The following is a 23,142-nucleotide window of genomic DNA, read 5'->3' on the forward strand; positions in this document are numbered from 1 at the left end:
CTATTGACTATTGAGTTTTACAAACTCTTTATAAATTCAGGAATAAAGTCCTTCATAGAAATTTCCTTCTGGTCTGTGGTTTATCCTTTCATTTTTCTCAGCCATGTCTTTTGAAGACCAGAAGTTTTACATTTTGATGAATTCCAATTTATTAGTTTTAAAAATTATTTTATGGATTATGTACTTGGTATTGTATCAAAGAAATATTTGCCAAACTCAAGGTCACAAAGATTCTCCTCTCCTCTGCTGGATGTTTTCTAATTTCAAACTTCACATTTCCGTCTGTGATCCATCTTTAACATTTATTGGGAACCAGGCACTGGGCCTAGAGCTACAGAAACAAAGAGGAATGAGACAGAACCCTTCCCTCTGGGTCATCTGGGCTGGGGCTGGGGAACAAAGTAAACAACATTCTTATGGTGTGAGGAGCTCACCAGGGACGTGGTACCCCTGAGTTCAATCCTTGGTGAGCTTGTGTACAGGGTGCTGAGGATGCTCACTGGGGTTTTTGAAGCAGGACTAATCTTCAGGTAAAGACCAGGGACTGAGTTTTATAGGAGACTAGTAGGAGGTAGGTAGAAAGCAGAAACCAGGAGTGGGAACCCTGTTTGGGGGTTGGAGTAGCCATGGGGAGGCTGGAGGCTGGATTATAGATTGCTGTGTCCCAGTATCTGTTGGGCATTGGCTGTTCCTGGAGTCTGTATGCATGGCGGCTGGCAGGAGTGGGCAGAGGAGAACAGAGGCCCCATGTGGATCACTCAATGTCCTGTATCCTGAAACAAAGAAGAGGCGGGGTTGGCTTTATGATATAGCTCATGCCCTGTTGTTTGAAGGCCAGGACATTGTCAGATGAGACTGTGTCATAAAGAGCTCATCCTTAGCGGGCGGCCGCAGCACTGTTACATAACCGTTTCTGTCCCCCACCCTGGGCACAGATCATGTCGTGCTAACTGTACTCTCTGTTCCTTGTAGAATTACTCCTGAGGACTGTGTAAGAAATGTGTCATGACAAGATAATCCCGGGAGCAGCCTGCAAAATAATCCCTCATCTTTGTAGTTCTTGTATATATTTAAAACCTAATAACTAGAAGGGTTTGGTGCTGAGGAGAGAGACAGGGCCTATTGCAGGCCCCTGAATAAATTAACCCTGCAAAGCACAGCAGTTGCTTTCATTAGCCAGCTGGCTCTACAGGAAGATAGCTAAAGCCTGTGGGTTAGGAAAGAAAATTTCAGGAATGTGAGAACAAAAAGGAAATCAGCTGCATTCAGTGATTTAACTTAATCCGTTAACAATAAAGAAATCCAGAACTCATGGTGCTCTGAGCAATAACTGTCTCCCACAATATGTGCAAGAGAACACACTTTCTCTGTTCAATAGAGGGTGTCCCCCGCCCCCAAACCCAGATACCCAGGGTGATGGTGCAGGCATGAGTTAGACCCCAGAGGGACAATCTCGATGTTGTTTGTCCTTCATTTGTTCCTATAGACGCTCCAGGTAAGTTCTTTCTTCCCCCTGTTTCTACCTGGTGGCCCTAAGGAGTGACATTAATGAACAGACTCAGCCACTCTTCCAGATGGTTGCTGCCATCATGTCCACTACACTTAAGGCCTCTACTGCCCACAGTCCTGAAGATATCTCTCCATAACTTCTGGGGCCACAGATGGGAGTCTTTCCCTGGCAGGCTGCTTCCTCCATCACCCTGGGCACCCTCACTGCCACTGCCCTGTTGCTTTGTAGTTTCAAGGTGCCAGAAAGTAATATCTTCAATAAGAAAGCACAGAAGGCACAATAAATCTGGTGGGACACCTCAGAATTTCTTGAGGAACTAGCTCTTTCAATGTTTTTTTTTTTTTTTTGAGAGAGAGAGAGAGAGAGAATTTTTTAATATTTATTTTTTAGTTCTCGGCGGACAGAACATCTTTGTTTGTAGGTGGTGCTGAGGACCGAACCCGGGCCGCACGCATGCCAGGCGAGCACGCTACCGCTTGAGCCACATCCCCAGCCCTTCAATGGTTTTTAATGGCCCTATTCCTAACTATATTTCTTCTCCTAGGCTGAGAGTTCTCCCAGGAAGCTTTTCAGTTCCTCAGACAGACAGACTGTCAGGAGCTGTCCCTGCCAGCCTCCCCACATGCCTGGGCCACAGCCTTCCTTGTAATTGGGATCCAGTGGAGACCCTCTACTCTGATTTTCAAGCTTGCAAGGTTTGAGGCTGCTTTTGCAGAATTCAATAAGGTCACCTTTATAGCAATCTTGTTTCTGTTTGTGGAAGTTCTTCATGAGTATATCAGTGACCAAATGACTCTGAAGGTACTATTATGAAAGAGACCACCACCATCAGGGAGAAAGAGGAGCCAGAGTCCAGTCTGTTTTTTTTTTTTTTCTCCCGTTTGCTAACATCTGAGGTTTTTACCAAGCTCCAACTACACTTTAGTTTTAAATTGGTTGTACACACACATACACACACACACACACACACACACAGACAGACAGTCAGGAATTGGTCAAAAAAGTTTGGACATTTGTTAGATGAATTCTTTACTTGGCCTCCTGAGAAGAGAGTATCCCCTACCTTTGATATCCAATGCAGATGAGTGTGAAGAACTGGTAGAGATGAGTGTCTTTCAGGGGGAAGAAAAAATAAGTGATCATAACTGAAGTAGTGGAGGGGAAATGAGCCATTGGAGGAAGTCCTGTCGTGTGACTCATGAAAATCACTTGATGTAGGATTTATTCCCTCAATGATGGTCAAAGAGTTGACGCCAGCTCTTGCCTCTGAATCAGAAGTGGTAGACTGGGTGGAATGCTTTCACCATTGCTTGCTTTCTTGAATTTTTAAGGCACTTCTGCAATAAGTGGACTTGTGAGATGACCTGAGGTTTCTCTCGTGGAGTTCCATTTGCAATATAGTTAGCATGTGTGGTCAGGATGGGCACGTGGCATGCGGGGTCTGCCTCTTCTGAGTTTGCAGAGCTGGTACTGGTTTCTTGAGGATGTCTTCCTGTGGTCAGAAAACCAGTGCTGGGGGAAAGGGTTTGCCCCTCCCTCTTGGGTCTTAAGAGTTCCAGGGCATTGTGCCCATTAGTGGAGGGCACAGTCGTTGCTGGGTGTGTGGGGTTCTTGCATTGTTCTTAAGAGGAAATAGAACAGAATGAGACAGAACTGGCTTGTTGTTGTCCTGGAAGCTGTACCACTGACATCATAGTGCTTTGTCCTTTGTCCCATCTGACATAGAGGTCTCAGGAAGAAACAGAAAAGGCTGGATAAAAGATAAAGTTCTCACATTTCGATATTTTATTCATTCCTTAAATCTGTGGTTACCATCGGCTCCCACTTTATAAAACATCTACTAACAAATTCATTTATGATGTTTCTATTAAGACAGCTAGTTAAGCCATAAGCCATAAAAACGTATTATTTACTTTGACTATGAAACTAGGATGTATACCAAAAAAATTATCCTGCCATCCTTCCGGAATAAATTCAGGAAATTAGATGGAGCAGGAAATGACTTTAGGGATTTGGTACTGAATAATTTTAGGGACTATTTCTCAAGCATGACTATAAGTTAATGGGATTAAGTTTTATGATATGAATGCTTATACATCAACATGAATGTTATTTTTAAGGTAATAACCCTAGAAGGCTCTATATCAATGGGGTTCTCATTCTGAAAGCAATTTCGGGACCCCCTTTTTTGCAATGGTTAGAGATATTCATAAGTCTTACAGAAAAAGGATTGTCATTGCTTTCTATTCTATTTTGTATTCACCAATTCATTTAGCACCTGCTTAGGTGAGTGCCTCCTATTTTATTGGCAGGGTCCTGAGACAATCAATTTAAGATGGGAGAAGACTTACTTGGGCTCAAGGTTTTAGAGATTTTAATTCATGGTTGTTTAGGGTCTATGGTGTCCCAGTACATCATTATGGGAACACATAGTAGAAGAATCTCCTTCCTTCATGGCAGCCAGGAAGCAAAGAGAGAGGAAAGACCTGAGGTCCCAATATCCCCTTGCTACCAGTGACCTAACTTCCTCCCACTAGGCTGTACCAGAGTCTTAAAGGTTTCACCATCTACTGATAGCACCATAGACTGGGGACCAAGCCTTCAGTACATGGGCTTTTGGGGGATACTTCAAATCCAAATATAGTACTCATGTTCCATAGTGGAGGGAGGCGGAGAATTAATGGCAGATGAATCATTTATGGCAAAAGTCTTCATTTGGTGATAAAAGCTCAGAAGAAATAAGACCACAATCAAGGTGATCTGATACGTTGGATGAGAGAGTGGGAAGAAAAAGCATCTTAGAGGAAGTGAATTTGAGAAAAGATGAAAGCACAAAGCTCTGGGAGCACACAGCAAGGCCTATTCAAGGAACTGGAAACAACTTTTGTAACTGAAGTAGAGTGAGCAGGGAAGAGTGGTCCAAGCAGGTGGGCATGTCCCAGGACCTTGGGGGCCATGACAAAGAGTTTGGCTTTTTGTCCCAAGTGCAGTGGTGAAAGGCCATTGGACATAATGATTTGTAGAGATTTTGTTGTTTGTTTTTGTGCTGGGGTTTGAACCCAGGGCTTCACACATGTTAAGCACACACTCTACCTCTGAATAACACCCCTTCCTGCCTTGTGGTATTTTTTTAAAAAATAATAGTTTTTAAAACTAAAGTTTAACATTTTAATTGCATCATTATAAATGAAAGAAAAATTTACAGCTTCATTGAAATATCATTGATGGATAAAAATATACATATTTCATGTATAAAATTGGATGAGTTTGAAGCACAGAATGAGCCCTCAGACACTGAATTTGCTGGTGTCTTGATCTTGGACTTCTCAGCTTCCAGAACTGTGAGCAATAAATTCCTTTTGTTTCTAAATGACCCAGTTGGGTCCACAGCTTGGAAGTGGTGCTACCTGGGCCTATACTGGGAATTGAACAAACTTCTGGGCAATTTGTTGTTGCCGATCTTTTTTTTTTTTTTTTTTTTTTTAAGAGAGAGAGAGAGAGAGAGAGAGAGAATTTTTTAATATTTATTTTTTTTAGTTTTCGGTGGACACAACATCTTTATTTGTATATGGTGCTGAGGATCGAACCTGCGCATGCCAGGTGAGCGCGCTACCGCTTGAGCCACATTCCCTGCCCCTGTTGCTGATCTTTAAGATCCATGACAACAGCTCCCTGGCAGGATAGTCAGGAACATGAGAGATGATTGATATAAGAAAATACTGAACATTGTGCCTGCTTCTTTCGTGTGGATAAATATTATAAGAAAGTAGTGAAGAGTTTTGAGCAGAGAGTGACTAATCCCAGCCCAAACTTCAGAATTCTGTCAGGAATACATAAAGAATGAGCCCCAGGCAGAACTTCAGTGCAAGCCTATGCTGGGACATAGAGGGCTCCCACCCAAAGTGCTTCAAGGAGTTGGATTGGCCGATGTGGGAGGGGAATTTGAGAATGGTAACCTAAGGGCAGAGTCCAAAATGACTCTAAAGTTTGCAGTCTGGGAAAGTAAGAGAAAAGCTATGTTGGTGATAGCAATGGGAAGATTTAGGGGTAAGTCTAGTTATTGAGAGTCTGTTCTGGATCCTTCCACTAAGTCTGGCCATGAGGCCGCCCCCAGGAGGGCTTACAGGCCAGCTGGCACACAGGTAAATGGACAGTCAAGGAGACCCTCCTGGACTTGGGTTGGGGAGGTTTTCTAGAGTGGAGAGACTTAAGGTCACTTTGGAAGTTGAGTGCTGAGCAGGTATCGTGGGCTTCCTCTGTTGGCTCCCCTACCATCTCTGTGCTCTGCTAGAGACACTGCATCTATGCTCTATGCCTTGCTTTGGCTGGTCCACTGGAGGGAGAATAGAATTAACTCCATTGAAATTTTTTTTTCTTCTGCTGCCTTCCCTGAGTCTCCGTAGTTGGTTGTGTTTTTGTACTAAAGGCCCAAACTCTGAATCCTGGGCCAGTTCCTTCTAGCTTCCCACTGCTTCCTCTACCTACCCCCTTGCAGAGCTAGGGGTGATGAGGATCCCAGTCCTAGGGTTTTGCAAGCTTCCCCGTTGCTTCTCCAAAACCCTGCCCACGCCCTTGTCAGCAGTTCCTCTCGGCAATCCTCAAGGTGCCCAGAACTGGGACTGAATAAATAGGGCACAGGATGCTTCTATCGAAATAAATAGGAAAGTCTCTGGGTTTTCTTACAGTTTAGATTTTATTCTTTCTTCTTCTGCAGTAGATCCTTTTAAACTGTCCCCAAAGAAAGGGCTCTTGAAGGATTTTATTTCTGTCTCCTTTTTCTACTGCCTTGGTCCATTCACTTTTAAGTCTTTGATGTGAAGCCACATGATAGGTAAGGAAATAACTACTCATTAGTGGTCATTCAGCTCTTTGGGATACTGACCTCTTGGTTCAGCTTTAGAGACCTAAGGACATCACAGACCAGTGATTCTGAGTGCTTGGTCTCAATATAGCTGCCAGATTACAGCCTCTGTTTATGGCTTGTGTAGCATGTTTGTGAACCACCTCTGCTTCTGTTTCTTATTCCAGATTACACCCTGTTCCTTGTGGGTTTCTGCCTGTGGCCGTGTGCCATAGTTTCTGTGAGTCCTTATTCCCCTCTCAGTGTTTATTTTCAGGTTTGAGGTAGTGTGATCCGTAACATACAAATGTCCTTTCTCATTTAATTTTTGTTTGGTCCCTTTTTGATTCTCTTTCCCTTCTGGGGATGTCTGCAGAGGGGACCAGTGTGTTTTCGTTTGCAGTTTTTCTTCTGAGACCATAAGGAAATCTGTCCTTTTCCTTATTTACCAGGAAGTAATTTAGGGCTATTGGGAAAATTTTTTTTTCAACCCCAAGATCACGGGAAATAATCATCTTTAAAGAATTTCCTGTGGTCACCGGCTAAAGCCCGGGATTTCTTTGGCTCTTCCCTAACCAGATTTGGTGCAACAAGGTTTCCATGTTAGATGGGAAACTCTCCAGGTGCATTGTGTGTCCGTCCCTCTGTAACTCAGAGTCCCAGGACTCTCCTTCTTGCCCTACAGCAGTTTTTCAACTTCATTTAGGCCACGTATTTACTTATCATAGGACTGCTTCTTTGGTTCTATAGTTCCAGTTGCCTCTCTGGCTTCTACCCAGTAACACCCAAGGTATTACCACCATAAATGCCTTCACACTTTGCCATATGTCCCCTGCCAGACTTAGAACCACTACCTTCCAAGTGGTCAGTAGCAAACTCAACACATGTTCTAACAAGCTCTAGTTAGATACTTTCAACGTGCTGTTCACTAATATTCTATTTCCTGCCAAGTCCCATGGTAATTGAGCTATGTGCACATTCTTATTTTGTTAGTTCTCAGACTTGAATGCTTTAGCTTTCCGCTTCCTAATGCTTATTGTACTTGAAGCTGCGACCTGAATGCCTTCTCCCACTCTCACAGACTTGTCATTATTTTCTGATTATCCAGAATGGTTTCCCAATCACCTTCCAGTTTTCTTTGCCTTAAAAGGGAAATAAAACCAAGAGCCCCAAGATAATCCCCCAACACAGGCTGTGAAGGCGGAGATTCGGTAGCAAAATAACATGTTTTCAGGGAGCAGGAGACATATGCATGGGCTCTGACCTCCCCTGTGCCCAAGCACCTCATTGTATTCCTAAAATAGCTGTCCCCTGTCCCTTCCTTTCCTCCCTCCCCACCTCCCTCCCCTCTTTCTTTTCTACATTATACTGTACAATTTATGAGTTATAGCTTAAATGTTAGTCTTTTGCTATTTTGGATAGGAAAGAAGTTTGGTAAGAAAATAAAATGTTTGACAAATTAAAACAAAAATATATCCCTGGGAATACCCTCTCTCTGCCCCTTTCTCTCCATTTCGTACTCTCTTTGGGGAATGGGTTTCTAGATTTAACAGTATTCCCTTGGATGATTTGATTTTTTGTGATGTCTATGAGGTTTGTAAGAAACACTTTTTGCCCCCACTGTTTTGTACTTGCCTAGGGACCATCTATTCATTTCATGTTATTAATTTGCATCCATTAGAAAATATTACTTAGGGGGCTGGGGATGTGGCTCAAGCGGTAGCGCGCTCGCCTGGCATGCGTGCGGTCCGGGTTCAATCCTCAGCACCACATACAAACAAAGATGTTGTGCCCGCCAAAAACTGAAAAATAAATATTAAAATTCTCTCTTCTCTCTCTCTCTTTCTCTCTTTAAAAAAGAAAATATTACTTAGCCAGCATCCCCACCTGTGTTTATCTTGCAGCAGCTGAGATTTGTTAAGTAGTTCTAATGACTGTAAGGCAGTCTTCCCTCAGTGCTTATTGCCCTCTCTGCTTTCCCCCGTTCACGTTTCCAAATGAAAATAGATGGCTCTGTAAGAAGAGCATTTTCCTCACATTGAATGTCTGTCTGCCTCCTTCCCTCAATATTTAATTGATCTGTCACTGTGTGTTGTTGAGTTAATAAAGCAGAGAAGCCCTCCATTTAACACAATCAACAACTTTGTCTAGAAAACAGCTCATATATGTTAAGAGTCTTCTATGTGCCTGGCATTTGATTCCTACCTTCTCCTTTAGGCTTCACGGTTTTGTGAAGTCACTATTCAACTCCTCCTTTCTGGGTGAAGATATTGAGACTCATAGCGCTCAAAAAGCATGCCCAAGCTCACACAATCAAGCTGAAGCTGCGTCTGTTCCAGGTGCCTTTGATCCACAAGCCCTCATGCCTTGCCATGTGAACAGGGATTATCTAGAGAGGCCATACCCATCCTGGTGTTTAAGCACTCAGGTTTTGGAGCCAATGTAAACTAGGTTTGAATCTTGGCTCGTCTGTCACTGCACCATTTATGTGATCAACTGGTTCCCTGTGCCGCAGAGCCAGGCCTAAGGGTGGTATCTGGAAGAGAGTAGTAGGAGCAATGGGAAGTGGATTGGATGGAAAGCTAGAGTCAATTAGGGGAGGGCTAAGAGGTATAACTGTTCCTTTGGGGCGAAGGCATTGCTGCAGGTGGACAGAGAGCTGGGTTAACATGGTCCGTGCTGTGCAGGCAGACAGTTCAGAGGTCATAGCTCTGTGTCCCAGAAAACCCCAGGACTGGGGGTGGATACATCAGGGGAAAGAGAGAAGCCTCTAGAATATCTCAGTGGCATCACAAGGACACTGGTCGGAGCTGGGGCAGACAACAGGTGATGTTTAATAAGATCCTAAGACATGGAGCCTGGGAAGCAGGAAGCAAGACTTCCATTCAGTCTGATGGAGCACAGGGAGCAGCTCTCTTCCTCACACACCAATTCCCATCCTTTTGTCTGCACCAACCTGCATAGTCTATCACCTCTCCATAGCAGGTGTCATGAGGCCACCCCCAGGCATCCCATCCTGGGCATTTTCTCTTCTTGTGGGCATTTCTTCCTGGTTACAGTGAGTAGGACATTGATGATTCATTATTTCACATTATCAATCATGAAACAAAATGGGATTGGAAGGAAAGAATCTAGCTGATGTATGAACACAAGGCTGAATTCAAGAAAAAAAAAATGCTGGCAGAATGGAATGAAGGATACTCAGAAAATAGTGTGGGAAATAGGAGGGCTCCAGATGACAAGAGTTCATTGGGGACATTCATTTGGGAATAAGAGCTGAATTCAAGGGGGTGGAAGAAAGGAGGGGTATGACCAATGAAGTAACCTGCAGAGCTTTACTTCAGAGCAAGCAACTTGTCAGACTTTGAAAAATGATTGAGCATTTTTGGATGCACCATCCAGGAGATCATGAGATCTGATGCCAGAGATTAAGAGAGGAGTTAAGATCTTCAGATTTTGACATGACCTGCCTGCCTCCCTCCTCTCCTTTCTTCCTTCCCTCTCTTCCTTTTCCTTCCTTCCTTGTTTTATACTTGGATTCCTGAAATGTTGGGGGGAAAGACTGCAAAGATAATGTCCTGTCCCTTTTCTTGCTTTTTTTTTTTTAGTTGTAGTTGGACACAATACCTTTATTTCACTTATTTATTTTCATGTGGTGCTGAAGATCAAACCCAGGATCTTGCACGTGCAAGGTGAGCGCTCTACTGCTGAGCCACAACACCAACCCCAGCCCATTGCTGTGGTTTTTTTTTAATATTTATTTTTTAGTTTTAGGTGGACACAACATCTTTATTTTTTATTTTTATGTGGTGCTGAGAATTGAATCCAGTGACTCATGCATGCCAGGCGAGCACGCTACCACTTGAGCCACATCCTCAGCCCCCCCATTGCTGTTTTTAATCTTCATATTTTTTAAGCTCTTTGGGGAAAGTTTCAGGGGTTACCTGGGAAGATTTTGGAACACTTAGATGGCCTTGCAAAATCGCCTTATGCGTTCCTAAAGTCATAGTCAATTGTAAGTAGTTCTTATCAACCATAAAAGGTGGTGTTGATTGATGAAGCAGATATTTTATTTAAACCATCTCCCCAAGTCAGACTAATGGGTTGCTGTTGGGATCTGTACTCATTACTAATTTTCTTCATGAATCATTAAGGCTCTGTTAGTTTATTTTATCTCGGGAGGGAGTCCTAATGAAATTAGTTACTGAACAGGTCTTAACCTAGACATTCTTTTGCTGTTGCTGTGGAAACCAGCAACAAAAATTGTGGGTTGAGAAATAAAAATAATCATTGCTGAACATCAGTAAAATACAGGAGCAGCACGCTGCTTTTCTCATACGAGATTTTTTTTTTTTTTAAATCATGATACCTGGAACCAGGCTGAGGTTCATAAGGTTCTGAGCTCATCATATCACTGAAATCACGTGTAGTTTTTCTCAGAAACATTATGGAAAACAAATTACAAAGTCTTTACTATTAGAACAAAATATATTCCAGGCTTGTGTAATTATGTCAAAATGTATTCTACTGTCATGTAAAACTAAAAAGAACCAATTTTTTAAAAAAAGAACATTTTCACCAGTGGTGGCATTCACAGGCTGACAATTGGACCCATGTCCCCAGCTAATCCCTTTGTTCGAATAGGAAGAAATAATGACTCTGGAGGAGAGAGGTATTGTCAGTTGAAACGTTCACTTCCACCCAAGAAAGGAGACAGGAACGTAAGGTGGCCTTGCCCAGCTAGACAAGTGCTCTACCACTGAGCTCTATCCCCAGCCTATGAGTTTTTTTTTTTCTATTTTTCCCCTTGGAACAGGGGCCCTTAACTACCAAGCCACATTCCCAGCCCTTTTTAATACTTTATTTAGTAACAGGGTCATGCTGAGTTGTTTAGATCCTTGATAAGTTTTTGAGGCTAGCTTTGAACTTGTGATCTCCTGCCTCAGCCTCTTGAGCTGCTGAGATTATAGTAGGCATGTACCACAGTGCCCAGCTCCCAGCTCCATGTAAATATATTTTTTAAATATTTATTTTTTAATTGTAGTTGGAAACAATACCTTTATTTTATTTATCCATTCATATGCAGTGCTGAGAATCGAACCCAGGGCCCCACACGGGCTAGGCAAGCGCTCTACAGCTGAGCCACAACCCCAGCCCCATATATAAGTGTTCTGTTTGTTTGTTTTTTAAAGAGAGAGAGAGAGATAGAGAGAATTTTTTAATATTTATTTTTTAGTTATCGGCGGACACAACATCTTTTTTGTATGTGGTGCTGGGGATCGAACCCCGGCCGCACGCATGCCAGGCGAGCGCGCTACCGCTTGAGCCACATCTCCAGCCCAATGTGAGTGTTTTTTAAAGTGCATTTTTGTTGTTGTTTTTAGACATTGATGGACCTTTATTTTATTCATTTATTTGTATGTGGTGCTGAGAATTGAACCCAGTGCCTCATACATGCTAGGCAAAGGCTCTACCACTGAGCCACAACCCCAGCCCTAAAGTGCATTTGTGATGTTTTTTCAAAGGATGCAGCACTTTGGTTTGGGTGCCCTGTGTCACACTCTTGGCCATTAGAGTTCACAGGGATGGGTAAAAGTAGGGTTGGAGCTGAAGAAGACCCTCAAGGGCATTTAATCCAATCCTGTTACATTGCTGACAGAAGAAACAGAGGATTGGGGAAAGGGGTGTGCCAGCTACTTCTGGCTCAGGAATAACAGATTAGGATGATTTTTAAAAATGATTGCCAGTGGAGAGACCCAGGCCACCCTCCCAGTCTCTCTGCATGTGGATGTCCCCCAAGAACTTTAGCTGCATCCTTCTACTTTGAACAATCTTTTAAAATATTTTTTTAGATGTTGATGGACCTTTATTTGATTCATTTATTTATACATGGTGCTGAGAATCGAGCCCAGGGCCTCACACATGCTAGGCAAGTGCTCTTACTACTGAGCCACAACTCTAGCCCCTGAACAATTTTTATTTCATAAAATAATTCAGTCAGAGCAGCAGCTCTGCCCCGTAATGTCAAATCTGACCAATTAAAATATGCTTTATTAATTTTTAAATGATAGCCATTTTTATCCAAAAGAAGAAAAAAGAGTCATTTTATGCTTCCATGAAATCTAACTTTCAAGTAATTCATTTATGTCTATTTAAAAATTAGGTTGGTTATTCCTCTGCCAGCCCTAAAGCTGCAAATCTTCTGGCTGTTTCCTGGTTTGATTCTTGCTGCCCTGTTTTGTGTGTGTGTGTGTGTGTGTGTGTGTGTGTGTGTGTGTGTAAACCTGGTACATTACTGTGTTAGGTGTCTCTGATGGATAATAAGCTACTAATTTGCCAAAAAGTAATGTCAGAGTGTCATTAAAGAGTACACATTTCAATAATTTGGTAAAGTCTGTTTTAGAGTTGTAAAAATTATCCTAATACAAAGGTGTCATTTTAGGAATAAGTTTTCTGTTTCTGGCCAACTCTTAAGCACTCATTCTCTGTGACAGCAGTTGAGAGGGGTAAAGCTTGACCGCCTCACTTGGCAGGTTTAAGTTATGGAGATACATGTTTTCCTTTTCTGCTCTTCTACAGAAAGACAGTCCCCTGCCCTAGGACAAACATGAGGAGCGCAGCCAAGCCCTGGAATCCTGTCGTCAAAGCCGGGAGCCATGGCCCTGAACGTGCACGGCCCCTTCCTACAGCTTCTTCTGGCATGAGGAGTTCTAAATCTTCAACCTCCTTGGCTTTTGAGTCCCGGCTCAGCAAGGTATAGACTAAGATGCCCAGGACGGGGCTGTGGTGATTCTTGATGCCCAGATTGGGAGGACTGAAGAGGGTAGTTGGCAAACCAGTGAGCTTTCAGGACTGGGAAACAGACTCCTAAGGAAGAGCCCCAGAGTACGGAGCACCCTAGAGCTGGGGTGGTATGGGGATGAGAAAGGAAATCTAAAAGATGTTTAACACAAAAATAGGGTCTTCTGCCCTGAATTATGTGGACTCTAGGCAGTTTTGCCCCATCATGTCCCTGGATGAGGTTCAAGATCACTCATAATCTTCCCAACCCTGACAATCCAGTCATTCTCTATCCTCCTCTCTTCTCTCTGTATCTCTCTCTATCTCTTGGCCTATCAACACTGTTTATTATGTCTTCCCTCCAGTGATACATTCTTCCCTCATTTTCTCCTTCCTCTTCATCCCCATTCATCTCTAATATTAGATGGGTCCACAGTACAGACTTTGCACTCACCTGTTTTTCAGCTACATTCATTCTCTATATCAGAGATTCTCCACACGCCATATCTGACACCTCCTTGGGTGTTCTGAGTTGAAATTCATAGACAGTTTCACTTACCTGCAAGCAGATGTTTGCAAAATCAATATAGTATCCAGACTCTAGTATAAAAGGAAAGTATTAAATGACTTGTATTTCCATCTGCAAATGCCTGAGCATGACTGTGCAAAAGAACCAAGCTGCTCCTGAGAGCTCATGGATGTGAAAGTGACGATGTAGTCTGACTCAGGCTTGTGTCAATGACAGATGATTGTTTTGAAACAGTGAATGCTCTTGGTGAAATTCTGAGCCAAACATAGTGCGGTCTTCTTTTGTTTTATTATGATGGTTGTATTCTTAGAAAGTTCAGTGTGTCACTGGGTGTGGTGGCACACTCCTGTAATCCCAGTGACTCAGAGGCTGAGGCGGGAGGATCTCAAGTTCAAGTCCAGCCTCAGCAACCTAGTGAGACCCTGTCTCAACCTAAAAATAAGTAACAAGGGCTGGGAATGTAACTCAGTGGCAGAGCACTCCTAGGTTCAACCCCAAGTGCTACAAAAAGGAAAAAAAAAAAAAGAAAGTTCAGCATGTCTGAAAGATTGTGCAACAAGTACATTGCCTTTATGTATAAAATGAAGGTAGATGTTAGGACTGAATGATAAGAAAAAGGTGTTCCACCTATGTGGATGTCACAGAATCTGTGAAAATTGCATGGGTGGTAGGGAAATAAATTTTGCCAACTTGTCACATGCATTGTAGGACATCTAGATTTCCCATCCTGTCACCCATTATCAGTAGCATGTCCATCATGGTGCCATGCAAAAATGTACCTCATATTTCCAACATTTCCCAGGACAGCATTATCCCTATGGAGAACTATTTTTCTAGGTGACAGTGAGTGTTATTTTGGCTTTTAACACTGTATGTGGATGACATCCAAATTTCCATCTCCAGCCAGGACCCCTACTATAGCCTCTGGGACATTGCCTCTTGGAAATCTAAATGTTGCCTCTGGGATAACATGTCCAAAATTGCATCTTTTTTTTTTTGAGGGGGAGTTACCAGGGATTGAACTCAGGGGCACTCGACCACTGAGCCACATCTCCAGTCCTATTTTGTATTTTATTTAGAGACAGGGTCTCACCGAGTTGCTTAGTACCTCACTTTTGCTGAGGCTGGCTTTGAACTCATGATCCTGCTGTCTCAGCCTCTGGAGCCACTGGGATTATAGGCGTATGCCACCATGCTGGGCTCAAAATTGAATCTTGATTCCTTTTATTCCATCTCCCCCATCCCTCAAATCTCCTTCAAATCTTCCCTTTTGAGTTAACAGCAACACCATCCTTTTGATTGCCCACACATATGATCTTCTCTAGTGTCCCATGATGGATCAGTGAAATGCCATCACTTCTGCTTAAAAATACATGTCAGCTGCAACCTCTTTACACCAATTGTGACCTGCCATCCATCTACCTTTTCTTGTCTTGGCTTTCCTAAACTCTGCTTTCCTCTCTATGCTCTATTTTCTGTTTTCGGCAGAAGTCAGAGTGGTCCTTTTAGCACAAAAGTCACGTCATGACATGTCACTTCTCTGCTTAAAACTCTCTAGGGCTCTCTCCATTCACTCAGAGTCACTGAGGTGTTCTCAAAGACCTGACCCCATTTCTTCTCAAACACTGTCATTTTCTTCCATAGCTTTGACCACAGTTTCCTAGTGACTATGACAACTGTCCCTTGGACATGCCAGCCACACTCTTGCAGCATGTTTGTGTTGACGATTGCCTCTACCAGGAAGGTGCATTATCAGAGGTGTCATCCTTGATCATTGTATTCAAAGTGCCCCTTAGCTTCCATCCACCCTCCTTATCCTGCCTTATTTTCCCTCTTGGCTCTTATACCATTGCATTCATTTGCTTATTTAATGTTTGTCTCCCTGTGACTGAACCCCAGGATGGCAGGAATTATCTGCTATTTTGTTGTTTGCAGCTCTCTGACCCTAGTGCTAAGAAAAGTTACTGGCTGGGGCTAGGGCTGGGGCTCAGTGGTAGAGCCTACCATGCATGAAGCACTGGGTTCAATCTTTAGCACCAATAAAAATTAAAAAATACAGATATAGTGTCCACCTAAAACTAACTAACTAAATAAATAAATAACATTTTAAAAAAAGAAAAGTTACTAGCTACCTGGTGGGCTCAGAGTTTTTGATGAATACCCATGTCCCCCTGTTCTTCTGGGAGCAGAAGCCTGGTGGAATAGAGAAGTTTGGTGTTGGTCAGAGCAGCCTGATGTGGAAACTTGGTTCTCCCACATTCCAGCTGTGAGATCTCAGAGAAACCATGGAACCATCCTAAGCTCCTGCTTTCTTGACTTTGAGAGGAAGGTAATACCTTAGTTGCCATGAGGAGTAAATTTACTTAAAGTGTTTGTCACGTAATTTTATTATTCTATTATCGAGGACTCAACCTCATTTCCATTTATTTTGTTTTTATTATCTTTCACCTAATATCACATTTTAGATTTTTAAATTAATGCATATATTCTATCAATAATAGATCATTAGAACTACTTCTGGAATACATTGAAATATTTTTTATAAAAAGCATGAAAAAAAAATAAATCCTGATATGCAGGAGTGTTTCATCAGGATAGCGAGATGTTGGCCACTTCTGACATCAGGAGGTTCGTGTTTTGGAAACTTGTTCCACAGGGAAAATGTCAGAGGAAAGCACAGTTCATGTTAGAGGATTTCTATTCTCCATATTCCTGGGATCTCGTGTTCTGATTCTAGAGAATGACAAGGCTTGAGGGAAGGAGTAGCAGAAGGAATTGGACCATGCCTACTCCTTTATCCCGTTTTGCTCTGACAATCTCCTTTCCCCTTACATTGGTGGGTAGATGATGAAAACTAAAAATCTAGAGAAGATAAGAGAAAATGAGGAAATGGTGAGGTCAGAAAATAAGTAGATTTCCTTCCCCTAAAAGTTTTTTTTTTTTTAAAGAGAGAGTGAGAGAGGGAGAGAGAGAAAGAGAGAGAGAGGATTTTAATATTTATTTTTTTTAGTTATTGGCGGACACAACGTCTTTGTTTGTATGTGGTGCTGAGAATCGAACCCGGGCCGCACGCATGCCAGGCGAGCGCGCTACCGCTTGAGCCACATCCCCAGCCCTCCCCTAAAAGTTTACTGCAAAAACTTACAAGCAGATAGAGATATGGAATCATACAGAAAACACTCACGTACCACTGCCTGGACTCCATGGTGGACATCATACTTATTCCATTTGCTTTACAGTAAATGGATACATATGGTTTTAACGGATCAAAATAGGAAAAGTGAAAGAAGTCCACCAAGAATCAACTTCAATACCGGCTGAGCTGTGGGAGCAGTGGCAGAACAAAGCATGGACAACAAGATCAGCAGGATGGGGAATGGTGGTGTATATCATTCTCACTGTACTCAAGCACCTGGAGTACTCTGATTCACCCCATCCTGGCCATTTAGAAGACCCAGGTCTATGTACCAGGGCTCACTGGGTTGCATACTATGAAACAGTGGCTTGAGCTTGCTCCAGCTGAGAGAAATCTAGTCATCCTTGCTACTCCTAGGGGATTTGTTCCAGAACTCCCCACAGACAACATCCAAGAATGATCAAGTGCCCTAGTATGTAATGGTGTAGAATTTGCATATAACCTATTCATATCTTCCTATAAACTCTAACTCATCTCTAGATTATTTGTAACACCTAATACAATATAAATGTTATGAAAATAGATGTTATACTATACTGTTTAGAGAATAATGACAAGGAAAAGTCTGTGCATGTTCAGTATAGATGCATTTTTTTTTTTTTTTTTTGTGGTGCTGCGGATTGAACCCAGGGCCTTATGCATGCGAGGCAAGCCCTCTACCAACTGAGCTTTATCCCCAAACTCAGAATATTTTTTATTGGAGGTTGGCTGTATCTAAGGATATGAACCTGTGGATCTGGAGGGCCTAAGGTTTCCACGTCACTGTGGGGACAAGGGTGTAAGGCTGGACCAAGCGCAGGCCACTCTCTCTGTTGCATGTCTCTACTTAACTCTGCCCCTTTATTTCTATGATGCCCACTGACACCCAGCTTCCTCTCACATGGGGATGAAGCATGGTGGTCAGCATGCTGTGACTCCTACATCTCTTAGAAGCCTTGGCCACTTTTTTGCTCATTCCTACTTATTTAAAACAACAATAAAAAAGTCAAACAAGAAGCAAAGACCTGTTCAGTTTCTTTTTGGTTTTTGGTTTTGTTTTTGGCCAGGTGTGGTCCAGCATTGACCTTGTGCAGCCTGCTGGGGTCAAGGGATCAGGGCTTGGTGTTGGAGCAGCCTCAATCCTCCCAGAGAATTCAGCTGTGGTTAGGAAAGCAGTTTTATAGTGTGGTTGTGTTGTATGAGGCTTGGGGACCCAGTCTTCTGTAATCATTCTTACAAAATGCTGTAAATATGGTAGCCATTAACCACCTGGAGCAAATTGGTGCCCTTGAAATGTGGCTAGTCAAAATTGGGATGTGCCCTATATGTAAAAATACACACCAGATTTGAAGAGTTAATGCTAAAAAATGAAGAATGTCTCGCTAATATTCATCCATGTACCATATAACAACATTTCAATCAATGACACACACGTATACTGGTGATGCCATCAGATTACAATGGAGCTGAAGAATTCCTTTGGCTTAGTGATGTCATAGGACAACGCATTATTCATGTGTTAATATGTTTGTGTGACTGTGATGCCAGTTGCATAAAAGAATAGCATGTACAATTATGTACAGTACGTAAAAATGAATAATGATATAAGAAACTATGTTACTGGGCTGGGGATGTGGCTCAAGCAGTAGTGCACTCACCTGGCTTGCATGAAGCACTGGGTTCAATCCTCAGCACCACATAAAAATAAAATAAAGATGTTGTGTCCACCAAAAAAACTAAAAAAAATAAATATTAAAAAATTCTCTCTCTTTAAAAAATAAAAAGAAAGAAACTATGTTGCTGGTTTATAAACTTACTATACTGTATTTTTCATCATTATTTTGGAGGGTACTTCTATTTATAAAGAAAAAATTTGCCATAAAACTGCTATGTGATCTAGCAGCAGCCTCGTGATTACCGTGCCTCTTGATTGCATCAACTTCTCTTTTGCTTGATTTAATCTCATGTTGTTTTGCTCAGCACAGTGAAGGATATGAAATTAATAAAGCCCCAGAAACAGTAGGGCCTGGGAGAAGGGAGGGAGAGACAGAAACTTTGAAGGTGGAAGTCCCTGTGAAATGGGATCCCTTCCCTAATCAAATCCCTTCCCAGTGATAGCAAACTGCCCATCAGTCTTGCCTCCGTGACAAGATGAAGACCTCTGGAGGTCAAGATGGGCATTGGACTCTGAACTTTGAACCCTCCTCCTGCAGAGTAAAAACACTGCCTAGTACAAACCATGCTCAGTAAAAACAAGATCCAGATGCTTGCAACCTTTTGCCCACAAGCTGTTAAAGTCTTCAAGGGTTAAGTCTCCCCAACATAACCTATATTAACCCAGATTTCTCCTGTAACCATGGCCATTTTCTGACCAGAAAATGCACCCACCTGATGCACAACTTTGATGCTGAATAAAGGCTTTGCTGATCCATGAAGTCTGTACCCAGCTCAGTCATTTTGTGCTAACTCTGCCCTAGGAGTAATAGGCTAATATATATATCTCCTATAGCCTGGGTGTATAATAGGCTACACCAACTGGGTTTATAGAAGCACACTTTATGATGTTCTCACAATGACAAAATTGCCTAACAACTCATTTTCAGAATATATCCTATCATTGACACAGGACTCTATTTTACTTTGATTGCATGTTGATAATATTTTGCTTAGATTTGGGTAAAGAAAATATATTATTAAAATTCTTTTATCTGTTTCAGTTTACTTCTTTTTTTTTTCCTTAACCAGGGATTGAACTCATGTGCACTCAACCACTGAGCCACATCCCCAGCCCTTCTTGTATTTTATTTAGAGACAAGGTCTCACTGAGTTACTTAGTGCCTTGCTACTAATACTTCAGTTTACTTCTTCTTCTTCTCTCTTTTTTTTTTTTTTTTTTTTTTTTGGCACGGGGGACTAAACCCAGGAGTGCTTAACCACTGAGCCACATCCCCAGCCCTTTTTCTATATTTTAGTAGAGAGAAAGTCTAGCTGAGTTGCTAAATGCCTTGCTAAGTTGCTGAAACTGGTTTTGAACTTGTGATTCTCCTACCCCAACCTCCCAAGCTGCTAGAATTACAGGTGTGTGCCACTGCACCTGGCTTCGGTTTACTTCTTCATGTGGCCACCACACAATATAAAGTTATGCCTCATATTTCCGTGGACAGTGCTGCACTAAAACTTTGGTTCTCTGGGCTGGGGCTGTGGCTCAGCGATAGAGCGCTCGCCTAGCACGTGCGAGGCCCTAGGTTCCATCCTCAGCACCACATAAAAATAAATAAATAAAACAAAGGTATTGTGTCTAACTACAACTGAAAAATAAATATTAAAAAAAAAAAAAAACTTTGGTTCTCAAAGTGTGGTCTCTAGATCAGAAGATCAGCATTTCCTGGGAACTTTTTGGTAGAAAAGCAAATTCTTGGGCCCTACCCTAGACCTAGTAAATCAGAAACATGGTAGTTGATGGTGGGTTTAAAGAGAGGTGAAGTCAGCAATCTCATTTCAACAAACCCTCCCCAGAATTCTGATGCCTGCTCACATTTGAGGACCACTGTGCAATCATAACATGTTATCTCCTTCTGAAGACCAGATTACATTATGGCTGATGATTTTAGAACTTTGGGTTTTCCCCTCATCTTTGTGAAATTCAGAGGACTTTCTTAGTTTCTTTAATCTGTGAGGTATTTAAACTTTTTCCTTTTGCAAGCTTTCATATGCAGGTGCTCAGCAGCTTAAGTATCAGTGACACCATTAGCAAAAATACCTTTTCAACATATCAAAGCAACACCAAAGCACATAACCTTTGTAGGGATCTTCTATAACAAACCAGAAACCTTGGGTGGTGCTGATGCTGTTGTGTGACCAGGAATTAGAGACAAAAAAAAAATGCAGCCATGAATAGAGATAGGTCACAAATCAGTAACTGAGACAAGGGGCTTTTCCTATTTGATGTTGCATCCAAAAAAGAGTAGTGATAGAATAAGTAGCTTCAGCTGTTTTTTTTCTGAGGACAGTAGGATCACTTTGTAGTGTGTGTGCTGTACCTCCCAGTCTTTCTCTCATGGAAGATGCAGGGGAAATAAAATGCTCTCTTTAAAAGCTCTGCTGGCTGGGGGTGTAGCTCAGTGGTACAGCATGTACATGAGGCCCTGGTTCCATTCCTAGCAATGCAAAACTAAAACAAGACCTTTGCCTCTCTGCAAACTAACTCTGCTACGTGATGAGGAGGTACTACATTGGCCTGTAGCACATCTTTTTTATCCTGCTTCCTAAGAAGGATAGCATGAGATCTATGTATGGTACAGAGTGGCATCTCAGATCCAAGAAGCAGAGAAGCGGGTATTGCTGGCAGAAAAGAAACTCAAAAGTGGTCTTCCAAGCTAGCATTGCACGGGTAACTAAAGTATCAATACTTTTTTAAGAGCAGCTATTATTTGTGGCACAATGGGTGGTTAGCTAAGGTGTTTTATATACTTAATTTCCAATTCTCACAATACTTTTGTAAAGTATCTGGTATCCTTGACTGTATTAGTCCATTTTCTGTTACTGTAATGAAATACCTGAGGCTCTGGGTAACTTTATAAAGAGGTTTATTTTTTTAATTCACAGTTCTAGAGATTCAAGGTCATGGCATTGACATCAAGTGGGCATTGGAGAGGGCTTTGTGATGAATGGCAATCACAGTGGTGGGAATACAAGAGAAAGAGACAAGAGAGAGAAAGAGAATACATGGTAGGACAGAAAGCTAAAGCGCAGAGTAGGACCAATAATGACCTCTTACTAGGCCCCACCTCTTAAAGGAGCCTCCACCTATTAACAAGGGACCAAGCTTCCAACACAGGAACCCTTGGGGAATACCAAACTGCATGTAAACCATAGCACTAGCCAGGTATATCATAAGCAGGCACACTGTATGATGTTATTAAATGCGTTATTGAATGGATTTAACATAAGAGCTGAGCTTCAGAGAAGTTAATGATTTGCTTGATGTTCTACCGTGCACTCTGAAATCTCCATCACATTGCTTTAACATTTTCCTAAAAATATACCCTTCTTATTATCCTTGGCTTAATTTGAAATCAGTTTGTATAGAGTAACAATAGTATAAAAATAATAATGTTAATTTTATTTCATGGTTATTATAGCTGACTTCTGTTGAAGGCATACTATGAGTTAGACACAGTTATTTAAGCACATTGGGTGGGTAATTCCTCTAATCCTCAAAACAACACTATGAGGTAGGCACCAATATTATATCTATTTAGAGGGTAAAGAAACCAAAGCACAGAAAGGTGAAGTGATTTGCCTACCGTCACATAGTTGGCAACTGGCAGAGCCAGGATCACATCCAGGTCATCTGGATTTCCAGCCCAGGCCCTTGGCCACTAAACTGTGGGACCATGCCGACATGACAATTTTCCTTCTAGCCCTGTGAATGGGGGGAAGGGATTTAGCCACTGAGTCACATCCCCAGCCCTTTTTGTATTTTATTAGAGACAGTGTCTTACTGAGTTGCTTAGGGCCTCACTGAATTGCTGAGGCTGGCTTTGAACTTGCGATCCTCCTGCCTTGGCCTCCCTAGTTGCTGGGAATATAGGTGTGCACCAATGCACCCAGCTCCCGTTGCTTTTCAAACTGGTGATGTTGTGGAAAAAATATGGGACTCAGAAACAGAGTCCTGGGTTCAAATTCCAGCTCCACTGCACCTATGTAGTCTTGAGCCACTTACTTAATGTTTCCTAACATACAGCATCATAGAGTTGTGCTGGAATGAGAAGGAACATGCAGGTAAACGACCTGGAAGAATCAACAAGTGCCCACTGTGCTGAGCTGCCGTGGCTGGCTCCCTTCCACCTACTTATACTGTTAATTCTATCCCTAAACCTTAATGTAGTCTTACCTGCCCTGATCTTCAAAATAGACTCTGCCTTAACTTGGCCTCCCATTAGGTGGATCTGCCCACCCTCTCTCTACTTCTCTGCCTCCATTTGCCCCTTGCTCACAGAGGGGGCTCTCCAGTGCAGATCCAGCTGTGCTGCCTGATGTTCTACACACATGGGTGGTCCTGACTTCTACTGATTCAGATCTGAATCCTCTACCATTGCACCTGGGGCAGTGGGGGAGCCGAGAATCCCAGCCCTCTCTCCATGGACTATTGGAATAAGCACCTCTTGTTCTCTGGCACCCACCTGCTCCCTCCAGAATGCTTCACACCCAGTCGATAGTACTTTTTCAGTAAACACTTAGCTGAAGTATAGTGTCTAGGGAGATCAGAAAAGTTCTCCGCCCCTAGAGAAGCAGCCCTGGCACAG

The 23,142-nt window shown here is 42.4% G+C and overlaps 1 protein-coding gene across 11 annotated transcripts in view; it reads left to right on the forward strand.

The window, feature by feature from the left end:
* Positions 1–23,142, forward strand: part of SPECC1 (sperm antigen with calponin homology and coiled-coil domains 1) — a 280,506-nt gene that overhangs the window by 55,023 nt on the left and 202,341 nt on the right. For 7 of the 11 annotated variants that reach the window (XM_081270147.1, XM_081270145.1, XM_081270150.1 and 4 more), the window contains one exon: positions 12,930–13,104. The exons of 1 other annotated variant lie outside the window; for it this stretch is intronic. In XM_081270147.1, coding sequence (XP_081126273.1) covers positions 12,958–13,104 — 147 coding nt within the window. In that variant the 5' untranslated portion in view covers positions 12,930–12,957. Of the gene's footprint in view, positions 1–11,436; positions 11,517–12,929; positions 13,105–23,142 lie in introns of all 11 variants that reach the window. 3 more of the 11 variants (XM_081270146.1, XM_081270149.1, XM_081270148.1) reach the window with 1 other exon arrangement.

The sequence above is a fragment of the Spermophilus citellus genome (genome assembly GCF_964194105.1).
Source record: "Spermophilus citellus genome assembly, chromosome: 17".
Taxonomy (NCBI): Eukaryota; Metazoa; Chordata; class Mammalia; order Rodentia; family Sciuridae; genus Spermophilus; species Spermophilus citellus.